The following is a 14,512-nucleotide window of genomic DNA, read 5'->3' on the forward strand; positions in this document are numbered from 1 at the left end:
ATTTCTAATGATTTCGATTAAAAAAAAAAAAACAAGCACCTTAACTTTCACATAACCTTTAATGATTTTGATAATAATGGCAATTCAATATTTGTAATATTTAAAGATGTTTATACAAGTTTTGATTTTGGATGAAGTACTTTATTAATCCCTGAGGTTAATTCTGGTTTACATTCTAATGCATTAATGGAGAGATGTCAGAGTAGGACTGCTACACACTGCTCCACAGGGGGTGTGTTCGGGGTTCGGTGCCTTGTTTAAGGGCACCTCGGCATAACTCAGGAAGTGCCCCGGCACCTCTCCAGCTACCAGAACAACTTCCGTATTTTTTGGTCCGCGCCAGGACTTGAACCCTCCGGTTCCCAACCCAAGTCCCTACAGACTGACGTTAAATACGAACTTATACATTATTCTATTTGAAATTATTTACACTTTCACAACTTCTACACCGACATTTAGAGCATCCCTATCATTCTGCCAGTTGTGCCTCCTCTTTGGACCCTGACACAGAGTTTTATGGTTTTGTTGCATCACTGAGCTGCATCCATCATGACAAGATGAGCAGTAATCTCTGATTCCCCTGAAGCAGCGATTCTCCTAAAAGCATCCCGGCCTGTGACCTTTGAAAGCAAAGCATGTGTACTCGTGTCCCCTTGTCACTGGTTGCATGATATCTGGCTTTACAAAGTAAGAAAAAGACAGACCCCACATGGTCCACGGACTGCAGGTAATTCAGGATGGCTGATCAAAAAGTTGCAAGAACAGAATTTGGGCAGATTAGTTTGCAGGATCGACTCAGGACAGGTGAAAGGAAGTCTCCAAAAATAAAATCCATTTACTTGTCTGCCACACTTTTCGGATTTCGGAGGCTGTGCACTGATTTGTTTCATGCACTGCAATCTTGAATGACAATTTTCTTTCTAGCTGCTTATTTTAAATATACTCTATTTATTCTCGAGGGTAAATTCTGGTTCACACTCTGTTACTAAGAGACTAACAAACACAAAGACCTGAAACAGACACGTGCACAAACAGGACGTGTGGACCTGCAGTAATGAAAAGAGATGGCAGAGTGGGGCTGCTGCACAGGGGGATGGGGAGCGTGCCAGAGCGGGGTTGGGGGTTTCGGTGCCTTGCTGAAGGGCACTCGGGAAGTGACCCGGCACCTCTCCAGCAACCACACCAACTTCCATAGTTTTGGTCCGTACCTAGATTTCAACCGGGTTCCCTTCAAGTCCCCACAGACTGAGCTTTACTGCCGCCCCTATTTGACTATATATCTGCTGCACTCTGCAACTACACACTTTTATTGGAAATATATAGTTAAGGTGTGTTTAAGGATATTTATTGTACAACAACTATTTAACCATTTTGAATGTAGAGAGTGTATTCTTTCAAACTCCTACAGCGAGGAGGTCCGCTTTTTGTCATGGGAAGAGGAGAGGCAGTCATAAGTGACTCTGTATTTTTGATTAACTTTGAGAGATCAAAATGAATGCATTCCCATGTTATGGGACATTTAGGAGGGTGTTTAAATAGCTAAAGACCCTGTGATAACGTTCCTCATGGTGACAGATGTAAAGTTTTCTGTAAGTAGAGACTTATAATAACATTCTGAACTCGTTGAAGAAGTCTTATGTTACTTCCTCTTAATGTTAATCCATGTCAAATGAGGAAAGGTGTAAAAAGTCTACACCTTGACATGTGGACATTGTGGACATTAAAGTTTGGAGCATAGCCTAACATTGATACTCCCCTCAACTGTTTCTGAAAACAGCCTCCCTGGATAGTATTCAATCCCGTCAAAGCACCAAAGCAAACACCTTTTTTTTTTTAAACATTGTTGAAACTGAAAGAAAAAAAAAATAATTTCTTACTAAGGTTATTTCATGTCAATAGTTTCTCCAGGCCTACGGGGGTTTATATTACCAAATTCTCATTTAAAATGGAGAGAGAGGAGAAATAAATAAACATCTCCAGAAGAAGTGGATCAACCGATGTCTCACCTCCACCGTCCTAAAGCTTTCAAAGTTGTTTTTCCATCGTTTACCCTGTGTTTTGAAGCATGCATTCTGAAGAATCAATTTCCTTTCACTTCAGTAAATTGTTAAAATGTTTTAGTTTTACTGCAATAACTATTTAGCTACATGTTCTTTTTATACTCCTGTGAATTTAAAAGGATGCCTCGAGCATTCTTATATTCTTTTGTATCTGATTACATCTTGGAAAACAGCTTCTGAATGAGACAGCAGTTTAGATTTTTTTTGTTAGAAGCATGAAATGGACTCTGCATTGTTTTGTCTACCTCTTGCTCTCCTCCCTCCAGGTACGGCTCCAGCAGCTGGGTGGACTCTGGCCAGTGCCTGGGAGGTCTGGACGGGCTCCTCTGGGGGAGGGGCTGGGGCTGGTACACGTCCTGGCTCTGGTACTCCTGCTGGTGGTATTGGGGGTACTGGGGAAACTGGTGATACTGGTACGGCTGCTGCTGGAACTCCCCGATTTGCAGAGCCCACAGGTAGACGAGGAAGACAAGACCGGCCCCAACAGACACGAGCAGGTACCGCTTCTTGGCCTGCATGTGTGCTGCGGGGGGGAGGAAGAGGAGGACGTGGTGGGTTGAGGGGGGGGGGGGGAGAACGAGGGAGACGGGAAAGGGGGGAGGTAAAAAAAAAAAAGAAAAGGAGAAGGATATAAGGAGTGGGGGAGATGCAGAATTGATGCAGGGAAGAAAGAAAAGTGAGGATAAAGAGGATATGGCAACGAGGAGAGAAAGGGTGGATAAAGAGTCAAAGAGGGGAGAAAAGGGGGGAAGGGGGGAGGAAGAGGAGCTAGGAAATGACGAGGAGAGGAGGTGCAGGGAGGTAGAAACAGGTCAGATCGACCCACGGGGCAGCCGCTCTATCCACAGCTCGACATGTTGGGATTTGGAGTCACTAAAAGAAACAAAACAGAAAAAGGAAAGAACACATTGAATTAACGGATCAATAAAGACAAATCTCGAGCTTCTAAACAAATCGGAACGGCAAAGAAGAAGTATAGAGAAACCAGTTTGAAGGTAATGATGTGAATATTGGTATGGCTCCTGTCTTCTTATTAGCTCTAGTTCGATTTCATTATTTCATTTCATTATTAGATCTATAAAAGAGTGAAATAAATGTAAAACAAAACATTTTCTGAGGATGAAACACACAAATTGTCATGCATTTTTTAAATATAAATTCAGAATTGGTGGTTTATTTTCAAATACAATCATGAAAAGTGAAGGTATATCCTGAAGATTTCAGAGGTGTCACTGGTCCCGTTGTAGGTGTTTGCTGAGTCAGTGAGGGATGTGCATTGATTGTGATGCAGCTCAGGCAAGCAAGCATCGTGCTCATACTCACACCACCTGCCACTGACAGTTCTGGCATTTCAATATAGCTTCCTTAAAACAAAGACCTTGAACTATTTGAAAAAGACTAGTGTATTTTATAAACATCAAACTCGGAAATGGAAAGTGGCTTTGCAGAATGTAACTTTCTCAAACAGAAATGTCTGAACGTCTTTTTCCCCCAAGTGAATACGACTGTGATTTTCATCTGACACTTTCATCAGTTTCTCTACAGTAAGAGGAAACTGTTGTAGAGTGAAAGTTGAAGATTTATTAGAGAAAAGCCTTGAATGATGTTTGATAAGCAAAGCGGGATAAATCTGCAGGACTTGAGTTTGGAGCGCAGTTTGCATGGGGATACATCACTGTGATTATTTGTGTTAATCAGTCATTATACCCTTTTTCAAATGCAAATCATTTCGAAATCTTAATGCACCCTGTTTCCCTTCCCAAAAAAATCCATAATTACAAGACCCCAGTCTGTAGAACCCACCTGTGTAAGAGGAACACCTGTGGTCCCAGGGAGGAATCGGGATGTCCGCTGCTCCCCCGTCCAGCCTGAGCGAGACTCCACAGTTTGAAAACACATTCTCCTCCAGTTAGAAACCCCCGAAACACGCTCAACTTCACAAATCCATCCACCGATGATGCATTTGATTCAAATCGTCACAGAGATCTGCGTCCGTAAAGGTGCGCTGCCTCCATCCTCCAGCGCGTCCCCAGCCTCAAACTTTCCTCGACAAAGGGATCACAGGGTAATTTTTTTTTTTATGTGGACAAGATTCAAGCAGAGCTATCTGTCAGCACAGCGCGTATCCACGATGTGAGTGTCATACACACACACAGACACACACTCATCGACCACCGGGATATCACTGATAACATCCAGCCAGAGTTCAACGACGCTCAAACTGGCACCCCGTTTCAAACAATCCCGGAAAAAAAAAAGAGAGAAAATCCAAACTTTGCCATTTAAATCCAAACTCCCACCTGTGCGCTGCTGCTCTGTGAGAAACGCGCAGAAATCACCACCCAGGTTAAGTTAAAGAAATGCACCTGATCCAGAGAGAGAGAGACGCGCTTCGATCAAATATTTATCAGGAGCGACTTCACGCTCCGCTGAACAGCAGGTGGACCGGTTTCACAATGAATGCTGCACACTGGGATCCTCATCGCACCCTGCTCTCCTCGCTTCCAGCAGCCCCCTGCTCTCCTCACTTCTCCATCCTCAAATCCCCAGTTGGCTCTGGGCTGCGCCTCCTTGCAGCATCATCATCAGCAGCAGCAGCAGCAGCGCTGATAATCCCGACAGCAGCAGCAGCAGCAGCAGGCTGGCAGCAGGCTGCGGGGATCCGAGCGCGCACCGAGCGGGGCGTCAGCTGGCTCTCAGGAGGAGTGGAGGGAGCTGGCCATAACTCAGCATCTCTCTGCCTGCATCTGTAGCTCTGTTTGGATCAGCTTAATGAGGAGGAAAGCCAAAAACCACCGAGTCTGGAGTCCTACAGGAGCATCCAGAACCTTTAGAGTGGCTGTCATCTTGGTGTCCAATTTGGAAAAACAAACTCCATTCAGACATCAGCTGTTTGAGGGTTCTTGCTGGTAAACATGGCTTTAAAGTAGTTTGCAAAACATACTCTAATAGTATCGAATATGTATTGTCTATTTTGCAGCTCGCAATATTTCCCTAATAACAAAAAGTGTAGAATACAGTTTAGATTTTGTGTGTTTTAGTAGATAAAAAAAAAATCACTTTCTCACATGAGCATGCAGAAGCTTCAGAGTGCATGCCATTGTTGTTTTCAATTTGCAATTTTGGGATTATTACCAGTAAATTTTGGGTAAAACCCACTTGTGCTAACATACCGTAATAGCATTGTTTGGATAATTCAGGATGCTGTCCTGTTCAGCTTATATAGTTATCTCAATATGCAAAAAAAAAAAAGTACATTTTTTATCGCAAAAAGTTGATAAAGTTTAGATTTCATTTGCTTGATGGATGAAATTACACTCTAAAGAAAGGTACGACCACAATTAATACAAGAAAATAATAATATTTATTATATCAAAGTAATATTTACTACATGAATTGGGCTTCACTTGTAAGGGTCTTTTAGTCACTTTTGCTAAATCAAACCTTCTTGATTGAACATTTTCCAGGCTCGTTGCCTCGGTGCTTAATGTTGTTAGAGGGATTTGTCGAGGCCTGGCTGTCAGGGTTTGGTGAACTGACTCTTTTGCAAATCTATGCACTTTTAATTAAGTCTTAGCTCATTAAATCTCGTAATGATTCGAATATTCGGCCCAATTCATCAACTTTTGACCGCTTGTCTTTCTGTCTCTGCTGCACGTCGATCACGTCGCGTCGTTATTTGCACAGATGTAGCTGACTGACCAAAATTAATTTTCTCATGATTTGTGTCGATGTCATTATGTCATGAGTCAAGGAGGAGGGGGAGGAGGAGGAGGGGGGGGTTATAGATGCCATACACGGGCATATCATGTAGCAAACAGCGCCATCTTGTGGCTCATGGTACAGCCCACACTCCAGCAGTGACAGAGTGGAAACCAAACTCATCAGACTTTTATGATGTGACTGTTAACGGTTTTATTTTTAACTATAGAGACAGTTCAAGTCTTTAGTGTGAAGATGATGGTATTAGCTGAATTATTATTAAATCCAGATTTCGTTCAAACGTCACATTAAATAGTAAATCTTTGCCAAAGTTAAGAACTCATCTTGTTAAAAGTGCCAGAACCTTCCTGTACAAAACAACTACAGAACATATCATTGTTGCTCAAAGTGATCTCCCTCTAATGCAGACAACCTTTATGCTGCTTTTAATCCACTCCAGGCCAGAAGTGGAGCCTGTCTGCCAAATCAAAGAAAGGGAAAACATCTAACTGTACACCACACAGTAATATTTTAGTAAAGTCGACTCAGCCTGTGAGGCTTCACAGCAAAGGGATGTGATGTATGTACACACGTTCTGGTAGAAGTAGTCCTCTTTACTTCAAGATTTCTGGCCTTAAAATTATCTAAAAATAAATGATGTGCTTTAATAATCCCAGAGGGGAAACTCAGGTTTACACTCTGTTTATGAGTGACATGCTGCTGCTGCTACACACACACACACACACACACACACACACACACACACACACACACACACACACACGTTCAGACAGGAGCTGTGGACATGCATTGATGCAGAGATGTCAGAGCGGGGCTCCATATAAGAGCTGTCGTGGGTTTGGTGCCTTGCCACCTCGGCAGTACTCAGGAAGTAACCTGGCACCTCTCCAGCCACCACATCAACTTCCATACTTTAGTCAGTATCTGGACTTGAACCGGTGACACTCCGCCTCCTAAACCCAAGTCCTTATACAGACTGAGCTACTGCCACCCCAAAGATCATACTCTGGAGTTTGGTGTGGAATATTTCACATGCAAAAAAAAGGCAAAGGCATGCAACCTTTTTCTAAGAGAATATTTCCAGTGATAGTAATCTGCAGATAAACACAATTTTATAGAAAAGGAAGATAAGCCCGCACACTTACTCAACGCCAGAAAATAATGTATTAAATCACTATGTTTTGAGTAAGTGTGCCGTCTTATCTCTTTTTTCTTGCTGCTGTTTTGGAACCGCCCTGAACACATGATGTGCAAAGAACCTCCTTTCTTTTAACACTTTTTTTTTTTTTTTTACCAAAGTTACAGAAGTTTCCTCAAAGTGTGGCTGAGGTTTGCAGGTAACCAGAACAGGACAGATGTATGTTCATGAGAAAAAAATATATAAGACCTCTTGAACTGTGGTAATGAAGCTCAACATGGTAAAATGTCAATAACTGGAAAAAAATACTACAAATGCCAGTCCAGAAAGTGAATTATCATAAGTATGACAGAATCCAACATTCTATCAGTTTTTGTTTGGTTTTGGTTTTCATGCTCTCATCGTTTATAAGGAAGCATTTGTATTGTATGAATTTCAGGTTTATAGCTTCAGGACATTAACCCAGCACCCTGATCAGTGATGTGATCTCAGAGGAAGTTAATTTGCAATAGTGATCTATATCAATAAATGAAACTGTTTCCAATCTTAGTGCATCATGTCACATGACACTTAAGTTGCCTAGGTTCCTGTGTTATTTAGGGACATGCTTCTCACACACACAGGCCCGAATCACACACATGCACAGACAGGAGCTGTGGACATGCATTGGTGGAGCGATGTCAGAGTGGGGCTGCTACACAGGGAGCATGCCAGATCTGTTGGGGTTTCAGTGCTTTGCTCAAGGGCAACTCTGCAGTACTCTGGAAGTGACCTGACGCCTCTCCAGCAACCAGACCAACTTCCACATTTAGAGCCGCACCAGGACTTGAACCGGCGACCCTCCAGTTCCCAAGCAGAGTCCCTACAGACGGAGCTACTGCTGCCCCATGTTGCCTGAAATCTTCTGACCTTTGGGTTGTGATGTTGGTTGAGTTTTTGTCTGGGTTCTTTTCTGTAGAGGTTTTGTTGTTGTTGGTTGGGGGTCTCATCCGTGGCTTGCTTTGTTGTCGTGGTTTTTTGTTGTTGTTGTTGTTGTGATTCTGCACGTGTTAAATCCCTACCTTATAATTACTTGTTACGCATGTTTAGTTGTGTTGTTTATCTGGAGGCTTTTTGATAGAGTAGCTACAGATGACTAAAACAAAACCTCTTACCTTTCCTCTGGCTTTATATTAGACATGAGACAATTAAATTAACTTTGAAATCAGATTATCTTTCAGTCGATTTTGCAGGATTTCTATTTTCCTTATCTTTCAATCCTCTAGATTGCAGTAAAACGTATGACTTGTGTACATTTATGAGCTTCTGTTCCTCTGAGCCGGTCTCAGACCGTGGAAGCGTAATGCTTGAGGAATTCTGGATTTATTGGAGCTCTCTGGGTTGAAAAAAAACAAGCCCTTTAGAGGGAATTTGTCATCTTGAATCTGTGGCTGAACAACAGCGGAATAAATCCCTGGACGTGTCTTTGGATTGTCGGACTACACTGCCAAACATTTGTCTAAAAACACCACCAGACGCTTCCCCTCCCAGCCTCTCTCTCTGCACACCAGGATGTGGAGTTTTGTTTCATTTACCTGTGCGGTGATAACTCTGAAGGATCGGCCCGTGGTGATGGTTTCATGGTCCATTAGGGAAGGATAAATCAGAGCAGCATATAGCGAGGGGGGGGGGGGGGCAGTCTCAGTCCAGCTTTCCAGCTCCTTCACTTCCTCATTTTCAACATCAGTCTGAGAGCTTGTTATGGGATAGTTCAGGTGTTTGGTGAAGAGTCTCTCCTCTCTTGTGCCAGGTTTAAGATCGAGACTATAATCCAGCTTTTCAAAGTGTCTTGTACCCCCGTATGAATCAGGGCTCTTCACGTGTTAAAAAAAAAACAGAGAGAAGGCTAATCACTGAGTCTTCCTCAAATAATGCGTAAAACACAGGTGTAGTCAAAAATGATCATCATGTTTTCGTTAATTTAGCCGGGTACATTTTTAGAATTCTCAAAAACATACTAAAAGATTTTTTTTTTAAACGAGCCTCACAGGTATAGTCAAAAAAATCATGTTGCATAAAAAACAAGATAAAACAAGAGGTGGAAGTTATAAAGTAGGAAACAACATATCAAAAATAGTTTCTTAATGACTTCTAAGAATACTCCCCAACTCTAAAAAAACACAGAACAGTTCAAATGTTGGCATGACCTATATGTTATCAGGTCTTTAGATATGATTAAAATGAACTCCCAGGGTGCAAAGCAGCCCATTTTTAAACCTTAAGCCCCTCCCACGAGGCGTTACTATTACAAATCAGTTAATACAATGATCCTTATTTTCTACCAGGTGAAGCATACAACGCTAAACCCAAACAGAAAAAGATATTTCAAAACATATTTTATATAACTGAGATACTACATTGGTTAATAATCATAATAAAGAAAAAAAAATATCCATATGATTTAAAGCCCGTAAGATGATACTTTATAACATCCGTAGCGATTTGCAAACTGAATTTGTAGGCGGCAGACGGCGGGACGTCAACACACCTCAACAACAGGTAAACGGAATTAAAGATTGTGTTCATTGATGCAGACATTTAAAAAAAAAACAAGGACTGAAAATTAGCCGTGGCTAGAAGTCCTACACGCGTTGTTACCAATTCACTTAATATAGATGAAATAATACCTGTGTGTAAACTGATACATAAATAAACAAAGCAGTGACTGTCGACCTCAGAGTTTCTAAGAAGATCAGAGACATGCGTCGTGATTTGACTCTCTGTCTTAAATCTTTGTTCGGTTTGCCGTGTGGAGGAATCCTCTAAATGCTAACACTGTTGACTGAGTCACCTCGTCGAATAAGACGTCAGACCACAGCTCCCCCCCTCGATCCTGCACACGCTCCCAACACACACTGTAAGAAGACATCAGTAGCTGCGGTCTTGATATGTTAAATTGAATGAATCAAGCTTTCTTGCCATGACACACACATGTACACACACATGACCTGCTGTGATCTTTTCCTGCTCCAATGCCCGACATCAGAGTTTTGAGACTCCGGAGTAGTTTGCTGACTTTCTCATTCACCAAGGAATTCCTTTTATTCAAATCACCACAAAAGTTATCTCATGACATGTTGCATGGAAACAGGACTAGACCACTGTGTGTTATGCTTTCAAAAGAAATACACAGTGAGCAGAGACCTTGAGCTGAACCGAGCTCTTTGGAGAACCGCCGTCTGCCATGACCGAGAACTTTGAATAGAGAGAGAGAAAGATATGGACGCAGTGAAATAAAAAAAAACTAAAGAAGCTGTGTTTCCTTATAACTCAGCTCTGAATGTTGTTCTGTTCTAAATGGGTCTGGACTGATAAAAATCTTTATGGTGTGACCTTGCAGCAGTCAGTTTACAGTCTCTGCAGGCTGTGAGGTGAATGCATCACGCTACAAACTGATGTCACCACCACTCAGCGCAGGTGTGTGTATAAATGTGTGTGTGCATGCGGAAGAAACATATGAGGGTCAATCGATAAAAGAGAGAGAGAGAGAGAGAGAGAGCGTCCAAGATGAAAAGCAGAAGAAGGATTCCTCCTTGACCCCTCTTCTTCTTCTTCTCCTCCTCTCTCTCTCTCTTCTTCGTCTGCAGCTCTGGACTCCTGACCTTTTGCCCAAACTGTGAAATGTCAGGAGAGGCTTGTAGTGGCACAACAGCTCGTGGAGAGAGGATGGGCCGTCGTCATGGAGACCACATCATCTGCACAGGTGAGATGAGACTTTTCCTGCTTAGAAACAACCAGCCATCATTGTTTAACCCTTTAGTGTGGCTTTGCCTGGTTGCTGTTTGTCCAGGTAGAAGATGACATACTAAAGTTATGCTGCGTTACATTTCACACTAAAAAAAAAAAAAAAATTTGTGTGGAATTTTTGAATTTGATAAACTTTATTAATCCCTGAGACATGCTTCTCACACACAGAGGCCTGAATCCTACACATGCACAAACAGGACCTGTGAAAATGCATGATTCATCAGCAGTAGGTTTCATGGTATAAAGAAGTTGAGGGTCCCTCGTCTTGAGTGTGAATGGGTGTTTTCCAAAGATTGACACTCAGGCTGCTGCGCCTGCTCTCTAGTTTGGTTCTTAAATCCGACACAGACTTAGAGCTGTAATCCCGACTGAATTGATTTAGTATCATTTTTAAAAAAAATCCTCCTGGCTGAGTCAGTCTGCTCACCGCTTATCTCAAATTGAACTTCTCATAATGTTCTTTCACATAAAGGAGAATCCCATTCGACCACTGGAACAAGATGACACGTTACAGACTGAAGAGATGACTTCCTTCTTTCGGGGATTCATTTCACATCCTCTCTGCCACGACAGAGTGTCCTCTTTCCTACACAGAGGATGTGATATAACTCGTGTAGCTGATAAGAGCAGGTTGTATTGTGCTCCTTGGAGAGATGTAATATAAATAGCTGAAACAGCTGCTGGATATTGTTCAGGAAGTGTGTGACTCTGTTATCCTCTGTCACTTTCACCTCCTTCTCTTTTCTCTCTTTTGTTTTCGTCACAAAATGCAAAGAGTGTTCGGTGTGTTTAGAAAGTTTTCATTCTCCCTCTCAGAGGAGATTGGAGACCATAGGCCGTATATTCAAATGGACAGCATGCCTCAGCCTCCCTCCGTTGAGCAGGACGAGGCCAGGATGCACCGGCGGCGGCGGGCGCTGGCTGTCTGCGCAGAAGGGATCCGCTCGAGAGCCCAACATTGACGCTATGCAGCTCGCGCTAACGAAAACACACTTCGAGCTCAGCGATAAAATGGTAAAATCCATCAGGTGGATACAGATACAAAAGAACGGATCTATGAGGCAGACGCTCAAAGTTGTGGAAATGACACGACTCTCGTACTAGTGTGTTATTCTCTCGCCATTTCTGCTAATCCGATTTGCAAACAGAGCTGTCAATCATCATTTTATACCATTTTATAGCATCAAGTAACTACCTTAGGAGGAAACCTCGTGGTTAGGGGAACTAGATAGCCTAGCGGTTATGTCGCATGCCACATGTACAGAGGCTATAGTCCTCATTGCAGCGGCCATGGGTCAGAATCCGACCTCCGCCCTTTGCTGCACGTCATCCCCCACTCTCTCCTCCCATCGTTTCCTGTCTCTCTTCAGCTGTCTAATCCAATAAAGGCAAACTTGGCTATGATAATGCGTTAGGAGGATTCACTTCGGTGTCTTTAACGGTAGGCGTGGTTGGTAGGAGGAGAAGCAGGGTCAGTACTGATGACACACCTGAGGGGGGGGGGTGTGGAGGCTCTGTCTCTGTAACCTTCATTAGCAGCACCTGCGGAGGAGCCGGCGGAGATTGGTTTCGAGTCGAAGAAGACGCCACGAGTAAGATGCGAGGACGCGAGACACCTGAGAGACTGAATCTGAAGTAACGTTTGTCTTTGTTTCAACACTTCACGGGTTCTTTTTTTCGCACATGAACTAAACTGATATGAAGGAGAGGGCCGGCGGAGGAGATCGTCACCCAAAGTGGCTCCGTGGATCGGGCCGTCCGAGTGAGCTGGTCGCGGCACGTACGAGGACCTTGGCGGTGAGTCACCGACACCCTAACCCCTCAAACAGACAGGACAGTTGCACACACCTTCAGGTAAGGCAGGATACATAAGGAGAGGCATTAAGTTACGGGCTCACTGGCCTTAGCGTTAGGCGCTAGGATAGCATTTAGCTGTGGGGTGTTAGCCACGTAACAACGAACCATCGAGATGAGAAAAATGTATCTGACATGCTCCTTGATTTTATAGTTTGACCTCTTATCTCCTATCTGATAAAATAGAGGTGGCAGGGTTTATGATATATGCTGCAGCCAGTCAGCAGGGGGAGCTCTAAATATTTTTAGCGCTTCACTCCCAGACGGCTGTTTCTTTGTCCATCTTAATATAAAGTCGATGTTAGAGACACTGTGTGAGTGTCAGAGAAATACTGTCCACAGACTTTTGAGTTTGAGAGTTATTCTTAGTACAGTCATTCCAGTGAAGGTAAATGTTAAAGCTACTCCAAACAATCACATTTTAGATAACAGCGTGCTTATCTCTAAATGAATATTATTGCTTTCTTGTCCGTAAAGACGGTAAAGCGATGTTTCCTGTCCACATCCAGACGACTCCTTCATGTGATAAATATTCTCCAGTAAAGATGAACGCTTTCACGGCTTCCTCGTAAAATACTTTCAGCATTAATGTCTTGTGATGGAGGCTGTAAATTTGTGTTTCAAAAAAAAAAAAAAAAAAAAAAAAAAAAAAAAAGGAAGCGGCCATCTTGAGGTTTTTGGCATTTCAATTATCCACAACACCCGGGCGCAGTACACTCTGTCATTCTGTCATCTTTAATGTTTTAATATTCTCTTTTAAAAGCTTCTCTCTGCAAACACACACACACACACACAAGAGAGAAAACACACACTTAATGGTGTCTAGTGAAAGCACTCGCACAAGTTGAGATTTATAGTGAAGCTATGCCTCAGTGAATAAGCAGAGTGAAATATTTATGTGCAGGCCGATGATTGACATTCTCGTATATTTTCAAGTGAAGAAGGATGAGTTAAGGCTGTAATCAATTTGATGTGCAAGCAGGCAGGCAGTGAGGGAGCACGCATCATGACATTGATGTTGACTGTTATGTGATTATCTTGATCAAGAAGACACCCAATTCCACTCCACTTACATGTCAGAGCCCTTCCTCTATACGCTGAAGCTGTAAACACAGTGTTTACTCGTGTGTTCTTTTTGGTGCACTTCGGTAAACACTCTTTCATACTTTTCATGTACGTCGTATGTAACATTAAAACAGATTTGCTTATCGTGTGCATCCTGTCATTTCAATGTCATTTTGTGGTAAAATTTAAATATCTTCAGTCAATTCTTTTACATAAAAAAATTAAATGTTATTCCTGTCTTATTCAATACAGTCACAGTCGTTTTTGGTTTTAGTTTTGCCCTTAATTTATACACACAGAAACAATAAGTCAATCAATCTTTATTTGTATAGCGCCGATGTCATGATTTGGTCTTATTTCGTTTTGTTTTTCAGCGTTTAGGTTTCCATGTTTTAATTTCTCCTGTTTATCCCAGTGTCGCTTGTTTCCCTTGTGTGTTTTTGTCCTAATGTTTCATAGTTTAGTCTTTAGTGTTTCCTGTGTTATTTTGTAATATCGTACCCTGGTGTTTCTTTATGTTCTAGTGTGTTTTTGTTACTTTCTTGAGTTCTGTGTGTCTTCAGTGTTTCATGATTTAGTTTGTAGTTCTCCTCAGTGTTTCTTGTATTCCTGCCTCCGTGTGTTTCCCTGTGTGATTGCCCTGATTGTCCTCACCTGTGTCTTATTAGTCTCACCTGTGTTTGATTACCCCCTGTGTCTATTTAGTCTCTGTGTTTCATCCTTTCTGTGTCAGTTCATTGTAGTTTGTATGTTGTGTCCTGTGTCCCATGCCAGGCTGCTGCTTACCTGTGGTTTAAGTATTTTTCCTGTGTTTTTTGATTTCTAGTTTTTGGCTTTTGAAGTAAGTTTTTGTTTTGCCTTTGGCCTTTTTGTTTATTAAATATAT

At 42.3% G+C, this 14,512-nt stretch overlaps 1 protein-coding gene and 1 long non-coding RNA gene across 2 annotated transcripts in view; one reads left to right on the forward strand and one right to left on the reverse strand.

The window, feature by feature from the left end:
- The window catches only part of LOC132984747 (exostosin-1), a 191,348-nt gene extending 186,167 nt beyond the window's left edge, over positions 1-5,181 (reverse strand). Inside the window, exons 1-2 of the mRNA XM_061051682.1 lie at positions 3,864-5,181; positions 2,306-2,933 (exon numbers count right to left, since the gene is read on the reverse strand). Coding sequence (XP_060907665.1) covers positions 2,306-2,578 — 273 coding nt within the window. The 5' untranslated portion in view covers positions 2,579-2,933; positions 3,864-5,181. The remainder of the gene's footprint in view (positions 1-2,305; positions 2,934-3,863) is intronic.
- The window catches only part of LOC132984754 (uncharacterized), a 296,934-nt gene that overhangs the window by 117,129 nt on the left and 165,293 nt on the right, over positions 1-14,512 (forward strand). The gene's annotated exons all lie outside the window — the stretch shown is intronic.

Source organism: Labrus mixtus, chromosome 12 (genome assembly GCF_963584025.1).
Source record: "Labrus mixtus chromosome 12, fLabMix1.1, whole genome shotgun sequence".
NCBI classification, from domain to species: Eukaryota; Metazoa; Chordata; class Actinopteri; order Labriformes; family Labridae; genus Labrus; species Labrus mixtus.